This window comes from Nanorana parkeri, unplaced genomic scaffold (genome assembly GCF_000935625.1).
Source record: "Nanorana parkeri isolate BGI_ZX_2015 unplaced genomic scaffold, ASM93562v1 scaffold868, whole genome shotgun sequence".
Classification (NCBI taxonomy): domain Eukaryota; kingdom Metazoa; phylum Chordata; class Amphibia; order Anura; family Dicroglossidae; genus Nanorana; species Nanorana parkeri.
The window spans coordinates 616,588-632,529 of record NW_017307136.1 but is presented as its reverse complement, the minus strand read 5'-3'; the positions used below and the strand labels follow the sequence as shown (position 1 = coordinate 632,529).

General features: G+C 41.7%; 1 protein-coding gene across 1 annotated transcript in view; it reads left to right on the top strand.

The window, feature by feature from the left end:
- Nucleotides 1-15,942, top strand: part of LOC108794566 (putative bifunctional UDP-N-acetylglucosamine transferase and deubiquitinase ALG13) — a 41,485-nt gene that overhangs the window by 20,089 nt on the left and 5,454 nt on the right. Inside the window, exons 16-22 of the mRNA XM_018565631.1 lie at nt 2,181-2,337; nt 3,039-3,165; nt 6,859-6,891; nt 9,164-9,219; nt 10,185-10,256; nt 13,361-13,520; nt 15,114-15,206. Coding sequence (XP_018421133.1) covers nt 2,181-2,337; nt 3,039-3,165; nt 6,859-6,891; nt 9,164-9,219; nt 10,185-10,256; nt 13,361-13,520; nt 15,114-15,206 — 698 coding nt within the window. The remainder of the gene's footprint in view (nt 1-2,180; nt 2,338-3,038; nt 3,166-6,858; nt 6,892-9,163; nt 9,220-10,184; nt 10,257-13,360; nt 13,521-15,113; nt 15,207-15,942) is intronic.

The following is a 15,942-nucleotide window of genomic DNA, read 5'->3' as shown; positions in this document are numbered from 1 at the left end:
CTTAGATGGGTATTTTTGCCTTTTGAAAAATTGAAAAACTTGGCATAATCTGCCAATACGGGATATTCATGATTTTCACAGGAGTAAGTACTGTGGGGGACTAAGTGTGTCCAAGCTTGCTTATAGTATATACCACCTGATAAAATCAAGTTTAATATGGTGTAGGTAATCAGTTTCTCCTGCAAAAGCAGGAGAATGTCAAAGCAAATACAACTTTATTGAACTTGGGCATTGTAAACTGCAGCCCCACCTAGGTCAATGCTATTAGCCAGGATCCCTGCCCCTTTGTTAACAGTCACCCGTTGGCTAAGGAATCCCCTGGCTAGCGGCTGAATGGGGCCAGTGATGAGTCCTTGGTTGCTAGGCCCTTAGCGGAAAGCTGACCTCTACTGTAGCTGGAGAGTCACGTTAGGGGAGGTGGTTGAACAGCCTATGTAGTTCACTAATCTGCAAACAGCCTGAGTTCTGGTTAAACCCTGCATGAGGTTTGACCTCATTCCTACGCTAGACGTGTGTTAGGCCTTTGCTGTCCAAAAAGAACATTAGAGAAAGACTACACTTCGATATTGAACATCTAGATAAAAAAACAGGCCTTTTGGAACAATGTGCAGAAGACTGATCAATTTTAAGAATTCTTTGGTAACAGACAATTGTATTTCTATTTTTTGCAAAACCCAAGACAGCATCTACATCTTGTCAGTGTGCTTAATAATGATGTAAAGCTATGTATCAAAAGTTGAAGATGAACCGAAAATTGGTTTTTCAGCACAAAAATGAACTGAAGCACACAGCAAATCCACGAAAGCTCGCCTTACAATCTGATGGTAGATCTAAAGGAAATTGTACAAACCACTATGTAGTGCAAGGGCTTGCCTGATTAAATGCAGATTGATTGTATAGACTAGGGGCTTATATTACATAGTTTTGGTAGATCTAAAGTTGATATCAATACTATCAATATTAATTGGTGTGTTATTTCAGAAAATGATGATGTAGTTGATTGAAATCTCAACTCAGACTGATGTAGTTTCTCTTTACAGTAGGATAATGTGATAGATTTCCCATGCTTGAAATATTCTCCTATTTTATAAAGCCCTTTATTCTATCACCACTGGAAGAGTTGAGATTGCATGCCTGGTGGAAAAACAGGTATACAAGAGTGAAGCAAGGGGAGTGTGTGATTTCCACATCTATCGCATAAGGCTATGAAATGTGCAAGGGTCAGGGCCAAAATAACAGGTTTGTCGAGGGGATAGCCATTTTATGAGAGCAATTGGCACATTAGCTGCAGCCTTAATTTCCAAAGACACCCTATCCAGTTTCTCTGGGACTTGGGGAGTAAACAGTTAGGGACTGGGCTAGTTGGAAAGCTTGGTAGTAAGGTATTGTTAGTAATTACCTTTTGGAGAGGTAGAGAATTGTTTGATAGCCTAGGCCCTTTTTTTTTGCCCCTAAAATAAAGGTGAAGGTTTTTGTATGGAATATCTGCAAGTCTGCACGTACAAGACCAATTGGCAGTGCTCTAAAATACGGTAGCTTAAGTGGGTAAAAGGGTCATTTTGACTTTATTCGAGAATCTGTTTCCCAAGAGAATGTGAAAGACCATAGATCTTGTGAGATATTTATATATAAATCCACAGACTTGGAAGTGTTAACCTGTAGACCCAAAATCCCAGCAAAGCCATCTAGAATACTTTACAGTAATTCATGTGAGATGGTGGTAATGTTAGGAATAACAATAAATGGTCCGCAGATAGTGCACATTTATGTTCATGTCCTCCGCAACTGACTCCCTTTTAAACCTCTATATTTTCCCTAATCAGTATTGCAAGGGGCTCAATTGCCAAAGCAAAAATCAAAGGGGGGCAAACCCTGCCTTATACCCTAATGAATAAAAACTGGGCCAGATCAGATAACTTTGCATGTGAATCAGAGCCTGAGGGCCAGAATAAAGATTATGAAGTATATAGAGAAAATGAGGACCAAACCACCAGGTTTCTAATGTAAATGGATAACGGCACAAAAATGTTTTGCCTGTTTAATAGCTTGTTGTATTTCTCCCAGGGTTATGGTTTCATGTAACAGATCAGAAATATTTGCTTTGAAAACTTTTTTTTAATTATTCACAAGTAGTAAAATGGACAAGCACAATTTTTTTTAGGTGGTTGTTTCTGTTACAGGTCGTATACGCGGAGCCGTAGGCAGATGCCATGTGTAAATAAAGAATGTCAGTTTGGCTTTATGTCCGACAGAGATGACGAACAGCGAGGCTTGGAAGACAATATAACTTATTATGAAATTGAGGAAGGAGATGAAACGGCTTTCCCAACTATGCCTGTATGTGTCAACACACAGCTGGTAATTGAATTAACGAAATTTGATTTATTGAGTCAATTTAACTTTTTAATGGTTAAAGTTAGAGCAGCATAAACTGCTACTTCAGTTTTGGTGAGATGCTGGCTAAATTGAATTACTTACTAAATTTGTACACATGCACTTGCTGTTGAGCTTCTCCCATATAATCTTGGTCAACATGAGCCCTGCAAGTCCTTTTTAAAGCCCTACTCCCTGCTTCTGTTTGAGTATTTTCAATATCTACAAATGGGCAGCACACGAATACCAATGCCCAGTGCAAATCTCAAGCCCCTTTCCAATGATTGCTGGTGCATTTGGTCTTTAAATGCTTAATATATTACATTCTTTAATATCTATATAGAAATCTAACCATACTTGCCTGAGATGTTTAAGGTCTCCCATTGTCGCTTCAGCTTTCAGCCTGAGAAGAGCCATGGTATGCCCACAATATAGCAGCAGATAACTGTCAAATAGTTCTTCTCTTCTATCATAGACGGTATCCCAAGTCTCTGTCAACCCTGCTTAAATGGTACATATTTGATGCTGAAATCTAAAGTGATGCCAGGGTTGCCAATTTATCACTCCTGTAGAGAATTTGGTACCAAGTGCCAAGTTATAATTTTAATCCTAGCTATAATGTATCCTGTAGTAATTAATGCTTTTTGTCTTTTTTTTGTTTTTAGAATCAAGGTAGCACAATGGTTCCTGCTACAGGTTTTTGGGTTGCAAGGAGCAGTCCTAACCCTATTGGCCATGGCAAATCAAATCTGAATTCATCTGAAGATGAAATTGATGAGCCAAGTGACAATGGTAAGAACATTACACAAAGTGGTCTTGGTCAGTTGTTTAATGTTAATATTTGAAGTCTTCTATGTACTATGGTAAATGGATTTTGATCTTAATGTTAAGAATTAGCGGAATTTTGTTGGGATCATGCTGCACTTTGCTATGGAACGTCACACATCTTTTGAATGAAATGAAAACATCCCTGCTGATTCCTCTTCTTGCTTTGTGTATGTACCCTGCCCCCATTAAATCTTAGGGTTGATCCGTACTGCAGCACTTGTGCACCGTTAAGAGGACTTGCAAGGTTATTTTGATTTATAAAGGCTGTGTAGTGCTGGGCCAGGATACTGCTGGAACTGGGAGAAAAGTATATATTTGAACAGGTGGGATCTATTTAGGCGGGTGGGAGGAATTATTAAAGTATATCGGTAGCAAAGTACAGACCACTCAAAGCTTTATAGATGCTTGCCTAGTCTGATGCTCTTTATTGTGTTTTTATAACTGTGCAGAAAAGATTAGACAAAACAAGACCTACAGTTGCTCCGGCAGCCCAAGTGTAAGTTAACACACATGGTCTGTTGTGTGAGACGTTTATCTATTCAGGGCTGTTTTTACAATTTTGTAAATCGAACATATGTTCAATATAAATAGTATATAGTTGAATAGGAATTTTACTTGGTCTTCCAAAGAACATTTTGTGAAGACTGTTAAGCTTTTTTCTCTCCCTTTCATTGATAATGCTATCCTTGGAGGCCTTTTCCTCCACCATGGACAGTTTTGTGTCCTGTATGGAGCGTGCCCCACGGAAGCGCGCTTTGCCGGCCCCCTCATCGGTCTTTTCTGGGGATTCTGCGGAAGAGGGGGAAATTTCTACTGCGGCCGCACAGCCCGACCAGGGGGACTCCTCTCAGGCGGAGTCTGGTAGTAGACGACGAGTCGGGGTTATTACCCTACAGTACATGATCTCCGATCTGTTCCCTGTGTCCTTCAATGAACGGAGAGAAAAGGATTTTACGGTGAGTACCAAAATCCTATTTTTTTTTCTGCAAATGTTTTTTCATTCCGAATTGTAACATTTATTGTCTGTGATCAAACTGTTCAGTCTGACTGCAGAGATTTAAAGATGCATGCTATCGGGACGCTAGCGAGCAGCCGAACAGCATGGACGCCTGCTGACTCGGCTCCGCACGACCTGGGCGTGTGACTTTTATCACAACGATCACCTCACCCCCCCATCTACTCCCAATTTTACCGTCTGACTCCCCTAAATCTCCGGCACCGCCATGGTCCAGCCGCCGGAAAAACCAGCCGCCGGAAAAACCAGCCGCCGGAAAAACCAGCCGCCGGAAAAACCAGCCGCCGGAAAAACCAGCCGCCTCTATATCCTCTATATATATTCTAGGTGGTACTTGTCAGGGATGCCCCCTCACCCCTTCTTTTCCTCTTAGGTGGGCTAAAGGCTCAATGGCTAATTCAAACTAACCCCAATATCCACGGTATCGCCAAAGGAGCAGCAGGCTATAAACTCCATATGTTCACGGACGACATATTACTCACCCTTTCTCAACCCATCATCTCCCTCCCTCCCTAACCTATCCTCACTCTTACACTCATTTGCCCAAGTCTCTAATCTAATGGTCAATAATGACAAATCCTGCGCGCTCAACATCACACTGACACCCCGGCAGGTATCCGACCTTAGCCACAACTTCCAATTTAAATGGCACACTTCACACCTAAAATATCTTCGTGTGAACATCTCCAACACCTACGATACTCTTTACGCCGCCAATTACCCTCTGCTCTTTAGCACCCTTAAGGACCTCTTGTCCTCCTGGACACGGCACAACCTTTCCTGGATGGGCAAAATAAATGCAGTCAAGATGACTATCCTCCCAAAATTGCTATACCTTTTCCGCACCTTGCCCATTCCTATCCCCCGCAAAGCCCTGGAGTGGTTCCAGGCCTGGATTGTGTCCTTCGTCTGGGGTACAAAATGCCACAGGGTATCCAGATTCACCTTACACACCCACAAACGTGACGGAGGCCTAGGCCTCCCTCACTTCCATAAATATTACTTAGCGGCACATATCGCCTCCATAGTCTTTTTTTTTTTTCAGTCCCATGGTAACCCACTATGGGTAGACCTGGAGGCAGCGTCATGTAAACCATACTCTTTTCTGCTCCCTACCCTGGTTACCCCTCAGCCTCCGCTCTCTCTCTGAGCCCCATATTGGCCCACAACTTCTCCCTATGGGATTCTACCAGATACTCCAGTAGCTTTCAATCTCCACACCTCCCGTTACTCACCATACTGGGCAACCCTCTATTCCCCCCGGGCCTCGACTCGCCCCTGGCCTTCACTTGGTGGTCCTCCAAAGGGTTAACATACCTCTATGACCTGCTGGCTGACGGGTCGGTCCGCCGATGGGACTATTACAAGGACACGAAGGGAGCCCCTCCCTCCTGAATTTTTCAGGTATCTTTTAAATACGTCATTGGGCAACATCTTCGCTCGCACTGTCCTCAACTCGGGCGGGCCTCACAGTATTTGAACACACCTGTAAACGCAACCCATATAGTCCCAACCTGGTCTCACAGATCTATACCCAACTTAACACGTTGACCTCCCCTTCCAGACACTCCTACGTTAGGAGATGGGAGCGAGACCTTGGAACCTCACAACCGCTGGAAACTTGGCAACACATCTGGACCTTCCGTGGCCACTTGCTCAATCAACATCTCCTCTATGGAAACTGCCTTAAGTCCCTCACACAGTGGTACCTGGTACCGTCCAGATTGGCCCATCTTCACCCCTTACACTCACCATCCTGTTGGCTGCCCATCACCGGGTGATCTCCACACGTGGTGGTCGTGCCCCATGCTTGCCAGATTTTGGTCAAGAGTCTTTCGCCTGCTGGATAGTCTGTTCTCAGTGAAGCTCCGCAAGGACCCATGGCTGGCCTTGCTACACCTCAAATCTCCGGCCTCACAAAAAGTCAACATCGCCTAGCCAGACATGTCCTGCTAGCGGCCAAACTATCGATTCAGCATGGAAAAAGCAATTTATACCCTTTGGTGAAGTTACCCGGCAGATAAAAATGTTTGTTTGAACGAGAAACTGACCAGCATCCTTTCAGACACTAACAAAACTTTCACCAAGATCTGGCAACCTTGGATAGATCACGCCCACCCCTCCCTGGCTCCAGCTAGTCTCTCAGCCCTATAGACCTGTACGACTTGAGCGCTAAACCCAGTGCCTCCCCCCACCCCTCTTCCTCCTTCTCCTTTTTTCTACTGTTTTCTGGACTACACCTCTTCGGATTACCTTATCCAGGCTGTTCTCCCACCTTTTGGATACTCTCCTGTCCCAAAGAACTTGGTGACCCTGAGACCACAACTCTGAACCACCCAAAATGACTGACTAACGTTCCCATGTTCCTCCGCAATATTCACCTCAGTATTGATTACTGTATTTTGTATGCTATATACTGTTATAACCCAATAAAAACTTTGAAACAAAAAAAGATGCATGCTATCTTTATGCAATGCATACATCTGCCAGTGCTGCGTAAGTTATTGTATAATATGGTGTCATATTCTAAAATTTCTATAGGCCAATTATTATGACTTGTTTGCCATGTATCAGAACAAAGTATATGTTGTCCTTTTGAAATTACACATGTTCTTGTAATACATTTGCTGTTCATTTTGCAGGAGAATATCATGGAGATTTCATTTATACTTCAGGTTAGTATAAAACTTAGTTACCTGAACTTTGAAAGTTGTTTACCTTGGTGTGCATTTTTAAATCTTGCACTCTCTGACTAGGGATGCACTGATACCGTTTTTCAGTGTAGAGTACCGATATATTTATCGTTCACTACTCGCCAATACCGGTACTTCGCTAGCATGGAGCCGGCTTCCCCCGGGCAATCGGGAAGCCAGGTGGTGTGTCATTACCTGCTGCCCGGCTTCTTAATTGCCCAGGAAGCCGGCTCCATGCTGATTGGCCGTGAAGCTGGCTTCCCAGCCAATCCCTATTAAGCCAGCTGATTAGCCGCCTTGATGTTGATTTGGCTAGGAAGCCACCGATCGGGGAGGAGGGTCATGACCTGCCGCCCTACTTCCTGGTTGGCCGGGAAGCCAGCGCCATGTTCCTTGTGGCACTGCTGATCAGAGAATCTCCCTCTGACCAGGGGTTCCGGTATCAGGGAAGATGTTGTAGCATTTGGGATAGCATGAGTACTCACCCAAATACTCTATCCGCACCGATTACTATCTGTGCATCTCTACTCTTGACCCTAAAACTATTCTTGTTTATCAAAGCAGCAGAGGCTTGAAAGGATGATCAATTCCACCCAAAGTATAACTCTGTAGAGCCTTGTAGAAAGGACATTGCAAAGTACACACACTCTAATTTTAAGTACCTAGGAACCTAAATAAATTAAAATTGTTCATTATGCCTTGAAACAGGTCTGTGGCTAGTAATACTTGGACAGCTACAGCTTGTGGGCCTGTTGAGCAATGGTTCTGAACACTATTCAGCATAAACCTGTAATGGTGTTCACATATTGAAGATTCCAAAGAAATGACCCACTCACTCTGCACCCCTTTTTCAAACCTGCTTCTGTTAGGGGTTTATTTAGCTATGTTAACGCGCATTGTCACTTGTTAGGGGTTTATTTAGCTATGTTAACGCGCATTGTCACTTGTTAGGGGTTTATTTAGCTATGTTAACGCGCATTGTCACTTGTTAGGGGTTTATTTAGCTATGTTAACGCGCATTGTCACTTGTTAATGTGTTGTCTTAAGGCAGCCTATTCATTTTTAATGGGCTGCCAATACACAAGAAAACAGGAATGGACTTTTTTTTTTTTTTCGGTGCTGGAACACACTACAATGTACAGTAGTGCATTGTGATGTGCTGCTTCACATGTGCTTCAGTGTTATGTTGCCTGTCTGTTGGAGTGTGATTCCAAATGAATGTCAGCTTGGAATTGTACATAATGTGCAATGTGCATTTGTGTGTTGTGACAATGTGGTGCATTGCAATGGTGTCTTTTGCCAGTGAATCCTCATTTATTACTTTTTGTTGGGTTCTGCCTACTGAACCGTAAACAATACAAGTAGTAGCCATATATTATTAAAGCCACTAGTGTACAAGCCGTTATAGACCTTCGAGCTTCCACCAAACACTGACTGGAAAGTGGTAACTTTTAATAGATGGACACCTTTTCTGTAAAATTAAAAAAATGCTGCAGAAGGGAGGGTCACCCGCATGATCCTCAGTCTACCCCTCCCTGTTCAGTTACTCCCCTGCAGGGTCTCGGCAGCACGTCCTGCTCAGGAGTGCATGATTTCGGTGGGAAGAAACCGTAACCATAATGTTTTTTTTCTTGCTTGCTCACCACCCCGCACTGCAAGTAATATGTACAGCAAGTTGGTTTTCTTAATACAGCATTGTAACATAAAGCTTGCCATACACCTATCAATGCTCGTTAGATTTTTTTTTTTTTTGGACATGCCCTCATCGAACCTTCGCTCAATTTCCACTCTAATACCCCATCATTCACAGACCAATGTCTATTTCGATTTATCATTAGTTAGCAATACTAATTCACCAAATTTTGTTGATCGTCAGAATGGATTTTCGCTTGCGCATGTGCAGTGTTCATGTTGCAATTTTATTTATTTTTTCCCCTCTTTACGGAAACACCACTAATCGATTTTTTTTCGTTCGATTTCGAAAAAATGTTTCTAGCCTGACGAGATTCAAGGAAATTCGGTCAGGAGTACAATATTTAAAAATCCCTGGGTTCCCATCAACTGATTATTGTTCAAAAGACCATTCGTGGACGATTTCCCGAACGATAATAAATAGGTTTATGGGCACCTTAATGCTTTCTTATTTCTTGGCTGTTAAGTACTTTTTAATGTTTTATGAAAGCAAACATGCATTTTGTATGCTTTGTGTACTATGATTTTCTGTTTTTTGGAAACATTTTTTTTTTCTTTTCAGATGGGGCATTTGAGAACTCCTCTTTGTATAGTGTGACAGAATCCACTCAGAACTTGGTATCCATTATTCCATTACTTTTCTCTCTTCTATGCCTTATGCTTTTGCAAGAAAATAGTCAAATTGCAACCCAGAAATGCTTTCTTTTATAGGGTTGTTTGTTTTATTTTTGGCTTACATGATCTGTATGTAATGTGTTTTATATGATTATATGTATCATGTAGGATTAAAGCATTCCTCAAGTCAATTAAACTTATTTAAGATACAGCTGGCATGGAAAATGCTTCTGTTACTTTGGTGTATCTACTGAGTCTTCTGAGAGCCCTGAATCTTTGTGAATATAATATGGAACACTGTTCAGCTGTAACCTGTTCACAGGATGATTGCGCCTTAGGGTGGCGCAACTGGGCAATATCACAATATATGATATCACAAATCAATCAGTGGAGGGCATCATGATCCCCTCCATGATGCCCTCCACTGATTGATTTGTGATATTAACCTGCTACCCTTTGAACCTGGACTATGCCCTTTAACCATCTAATATATTATAATATATGGTACTGTGACCAGGAATGCCATCATTGTTACATGATCCTGTTGACCTACATGTGCAATTTGTGATCTAATTTATATGTGGATATATCCTACCTTTTTTATATCTTGTCAATGTGTATATGTAGACTTGACAAATGTGAATCACATTGTACTTTTTTTTTTTTCTTTTCTTATACTTTTTATTAAATGTTGCGGTTGAAAAAAGAGAAAAATGCAAAAGCCTTGTTTTTTCAAATGAGATTTGCCTGATCTGATAAAAAAATAAAGTAACTAATTAGGGACTGATGTGTTGGGGGAATTGCTTTTGCTAGAAAGTGGAACTTTTATATGAATTTTCTGAACTAATCTTTGTTTCATAGGATTGTTAATGTTCTGCACATTCCTTACAACCCCACTATTTTGCATGCAGAATAATTTTGTCTGCAGCCCCAAACAAAATTTTATATATTTTTTTGTTTTTTCTTAGTCCCTTCAAGATGATATGGCTCGGGCTGTACCTTCTCAAGATGACCTATCCCCATATAAGTATTCAGAACAGGTAATTAATTATACATTACAAATAGAAAGGAAAGTCTATACTGGTTAAGAACTTAAGAAAAAGGGAATTGGTTTAAATTGGCAGAAAGGAACATCTATCTTCCCTATTGAAATGTTGTAATGGCACCTGGTGGAGGGGAGAATAGGGGGAAAAGACAGTTGTTTTTGCCCAAGAGATCGGTAAAGGGAGGCAGTAATTGGTAATGTTAGTGTTAACATAAACCTATCTCTTGGGCCTTTTGGGTTCATTTTACACAGCATTCCAAAACACTAAGGCAATGCACATGCTTTGCAGTGTGCCACAATGCATGTAACACTGCGTTACATTCATTCATCTGAATGACACTCCAATATACTTCCTGTTGCCCGTGTGCTGCAGCGCAACACCTTGCATTGTAGTGAAAAAAGTAGTGCACGCAACAGTACTGCGGTATCGCACATTGTGTTGCAGCACATGGTGGTCGGAAGGAGTGTTGGGGTGCCACTCTTTGGTGGGCTGAGTTCCTTAAGTGCTGCCTGGGATCTTTGCCCCTGTTTGTGGCGCCGGCTGTCTCTGCCTTTTTGGGGTTCGATTGGTGGGGACTGTGGTGTTAAGGAGCAGGAGCTCTTTACCTCTCCTTGTGGTAACCCATGCTGCTTGACACTGTGGGTGGGAGTGCGACTGGAAGTTGCATCAGAAGAAGGGAAGGTGGCCTATATTAGAGATGTGACACTTGATATTTAGGCGGAGGTCCTTGGTGTGTCTGGCGGAGACATGCGCTGCAGCCTCAGGCACTGGATGTGGTTGTCTGCTTGAGGGAGGTGTGGCCAGAGGATTACAGCCAGCGGGAGACCTCTTACACTCCCCTTCAGCATGGAGAACCAGAAATAAGAGCTTCTGTGGAGCAGGGCACCTCTTTGCTGAGCTTTTGGGCATGTGGTGTGTTACTGGTATGGGGAATCCTTTGTTGGGGAACCTGGGGGGATCTCTTCCCCCCCCCCCTTCTCCAGACTAGAGGGGATGGGGGTCTTCTTTTTACTGTTCCACATATCCATCACCATCTTTAGAAATTTGGGCAGAGGTAATTTTGTCGTCGTCCTAGCCCCCACCTCCAAACACCCCCCACCCGACCAGCAGGAGAATACAGGAGGGAATGATGAAACTGCAACTCTATTCTTTCCAGTTTCTGGGGGGAAAAAACTGTTACTATCTAGACCAGGTCATGGGGTCTCAGACCTTCGGTATTTTCAAGACCTTTTGGGAGCCCTGAGACAGGAAGTCTCCTGAGGGTTTCCAGTCTGTCCATTCTGTACTAAAAGCATTTAATAGGCCCCTTCCTCACCAATGAAACCACAAAACTACTCCCACTCGTCAACATCTGCACATTTCTCAACTAAGTCATTAGCTTTCAAAATGACTAGTATGTCCAGAGACTAATTGGATTTGGAAAATCTATCTGACCTAGAAGGGGAAGATCATTCCTTGTTTCCCGGTACACCATTCAGTGAGAAACATGATTCTCAGAGGGTGGATGGAACCGGAGAACAAACTGGTTTTTCCTTTAGTCAGAATGGGAACCTTCTTTTGAGAGAAGACTCTGCAGGGTTCCAAGTAAAGTGCTCAAAGCTAGATGCCTCTCTAGCTAAAGTATTAAAGCAATCTTAAACGCTTGCGAAAACATGGGTCAACTTAAAGACCCAATAGACAGAAAGATGGATGCCTTGCTGAAGAAATCAGCATCATTTTTAGCAGTTTGTCAGATGTTCAGCTTTTAGGTGTAAAAAAAAAAAAAAAAGGGATGCTGATCAATAATTTCCAACACCTAAACTACCACATACTAACTAAACATTTGTTTTAAACGCATAACAAAATCTTGAGCAAAGATGTGCTGACACTGATTTTTTAAATCTAATGCATGAACATCAGCTATTGAAGTCCCTGTACATACCTCACTAAGATTGCTTGGAGCCATCTCTGTGTTCTAATGACAGCTCTGACTAACCGCTGACTTTGCAGCTTAGACCAATCAACCCCTGTGCAGTAACCAAGTTTTTGGGAATCTGTGAAGCTCGGGGAAATATGGCATGGCTGTGATAGTAATTCATTTTTATGCTCACAAACACCATATATTAACCTTTTGTTTTGCTTGTTTTTTTGGTAAAAGATGAAAAATATTAGGTTGTGTCACCTGGATGGATACCAAACATGTCAAGCTTCAAAATTGCCCATAGGTGGCACTTTTTAAAAAGACTTTACAGGTCATCAATTTAGAAACATCACAGGCTGTGCATTCTAGTTCCCTGTATTACCGAGAAATTGACTTTTTGGCCCATTGCATTTGCAGATAACTCCTAATGAAAGGGCTTCATTAACACAACACTCATTTAATGCATGTAATCACTGCAACAAACAGAAAAAATGTGCATGGAGCCTAAATGTCTGCAAGTAGCAAGCAACATTGAAGTGCAGGTAAACATTCATTGCAGGTTCGCGGTTGCATTTCAGCAAAGGGAATTGATTTAGTCAGAATAGATGGCACCCTCTCTGCTGAGATGTAAAGGCAGATTTGCACCCATAATGTATTATAAGTGAGGCATCTGACTGACCCCAATTTCTTAAGCACAGTGACCCCAAACACACAGCCAAAATTACATACAACTATCTTCTATAAAAAGAATGAGTTGTTGCTGCCACAGTCTTGATAACAACATCCTTGAGTCAGTTTGGAAACGCTAGCAGAGGCAAAAGGAAATAAGACGGTCAAAGTCTGCAAACGTTTTTGGTCACAGATCCACTGTACAGTACTATATAAAGTCCCTCCACTAAGACTTTTGCAGTTTTCATGGGTTCCCAAGTGGAGAAAAATGGCCTTGTGTTCCTGTTAAATATTTGCCATCATTCTGATATTCTTTTGTTATGGTTACTGCACATGTTATGATACATGTGACCTATAATACTGTGACCCTTGTTTCTGCAATTTCTGTTCCAGAGAAAATTGGCAAATGCTATTTTTGTCTTCTTTTTGGGGGGGGTGAGGGGGGGGGGGATTTACCTGTAACCGTGTGTTCTTCCATTTGAACAAAATATTTTCCATCATACCCCACTCAACTGTTACTCTTTTGTAGGTGACATCTGTTAGTTCTACCACGTGTGTAAATGCTGCACCAGCAACCGTTATCTCTTCAAACCCTTCTGTATTGGGTCCATCCACTGTCACGTCCACTGTCCTGCCACAGACTGCTGTGCAGCCAATGATTATGTCTCAACCTCCCACTGGAAGACCAGGTAAAGTTTTCTGAATACTTAACCACTTGAAGTCCGCGGTGTTAAACCCCCTTCCTATAGAGCCGCTGATCGCTTGTATGTGTACCAGCGGGTAATGGCTGTTTTGTAATGGGACAGGTTTTTCCTGCCCGTGTGTGTACGCGCGCGCAGAAAAAAAGCCGTCCATTTACTGCAACCCGCCAATGTGAGTATACCTTCCCTCCGTTTTTTTCACAACAGGCAGACGGCAAGCGGTTGATAAGAATATTACATTGTTTTGGGAAGTTGGTAAAGATCTATGTGGCCTTTTTACTCAACCAAGATTTAACCAAGAAATTGTTCAAGAAACGTTTGGACAATTTCTTGAGGGACCGTAATATCCAGGGATACCAGTATCCCTAAGAATGAGATGATGCTTGGACCTATATGGGTTGGACTTGATGGACGTATGTCTTTATTCAACCCCAAATACCATAACTATGTAACCCATTTTTTATTCTACTTATTTTTAATTTAAAAATGTTGTTGTGCAGAAAATCACTTTAACCACTTGCTGCCCGGAGCAATTTCTTACATATGCACATGCATGATAAATCAGAATTTTTGCCTAGAAAACAGCTTCAAACCCCCAAACAATTATATATTTTCTGAAATCAGAGGCCCTGTAGAATAAAAAAGATGCTGGGTGCAATTTTTTATGTCGCATGATATTTGCGCAAATGTTTATCAAACAAGTATTTTTAGGATAAAATACGCTAAAATTGAATTTAGGGCACAAACCGAATATAATGCCCAATTTTTGGGTGAAATATAAAAGACGGGGTCACTACAGGTAAATAGATACCAAACATGTCAAGCCTTAAAATTGCGTGCATCCGTGAAACCGCAAAAAAATACAATAACCGAAATTTCTCATAGGCGATGCTTTTACGGCTCATTACTTAAGCTCTAACAGTGATGTGCCTAGAATTATTGCTCTCACTACGACGCTCACGACGATATATAATGTGTAGTGCAAGTTTTGTTTTTGCACGTAGGCACATCCGACGTGTGTTTGCATTGTATGTGCGTGCACGCAGGGGTGGGGGGGGAGAGACTATAAAGTTTTTTTGCATCTTTTTATTTTTTTGTTAAATTTTTATGTGTTTTTTTTTTTTTAACAGTTTTATTGCTATTGCATAGGGGGCTAACCAGCCCCCTATGTAATAGCAAATTTATTATGACAGGTCCTCTTTATGGACATCAGGAGTGTTTCAGAACCCTAATGTCACCCAGGGACCCCACAGAAGCCGATGAAGTAGAGATCTGCTTCATCAGCTTCTTCTGGCTCTAAGAGCTGGAGACTGTGTACAGTGACACAGGAAGTGATGTAATGCACATCACTTCCGGGTCCAGAGGAGAGATCAGCGGCTGGATTTTTAGCCTCCTTGAGTTCTTGTCTCTTAACCACCAACTTGAAGGATTCCTGAGAATAATCTGCTGGCTAACTCTTGCGGGACAACCCAAAAAAAAGGCTCCTGAAGGAATGCACTAACCTGTTGATTACATCAGAGAAGCCAGTAGAATTGTACTTTAATGTATGCCATTTGCAATTCACATTTATCTTTTGAACAGCTCCCCCTGGATCTGGTGAAATGGGAGACTGCACAGTTCCTCTTCCACCCCCTCCTTATTCCTGTGACCCAAGTGGAAATGATCTGCCAAGAGGTTAGTGGGAAAAGCTGGAAACTTTTTTTTTTTACAAAAGCAAGATATTGTGAGGTTTTGATTTTTATGATTTTTGGACTTTGGAATATTATGGGGGCATATTTGTGCCATGAATCATATATTCACGGCTTCATAAACCTGAGTCATTCAGTGTATTTTTAAAGCACATTGACAAGGAAGATTTACCCAAATGTTTACCAGATGGCAACATTCAGCAATGAACCTCCTATTTTATTTAATTTTTTAATGGGGGGGGGTGTGAGTGTAATTGCAGTGCTATTCACCCTATGTATAAAGTTAATTGCATATTAACCAAAAACCTTTTTATATAACCTCTAAAAAGCTTGTATACAAAATAGGTGAGCTAAAATAAAGTAAGAAAAAAATAAAAATCTACTGAGCTGGTGTAGACTACAGAATAGCGAGACTTGGTTATAAACAAAAATTGGTTTTAATGTATCATAATTCGCACATTGGCATTGTATTTTTGAAGTTGGAATGTTGGCACATATTTGACACCTCCAAACACTTTGACTGTTACTCAGTGAGAGATTAGGTGACTTGTTTAGAACATACCTCGGCTATACCTCGGCTATACCTCGGCTATACCTCGGCTATACCTATCTGCTGCGTTATGCCAGTGGGGTAAAAAATGCAATGTGGCTAACCACAAATCCATCTTTTTTTTTTTTTTTTTTTTTTTTTCTTTTTGATTGTGTAGGTTTTTTTTTCTTTT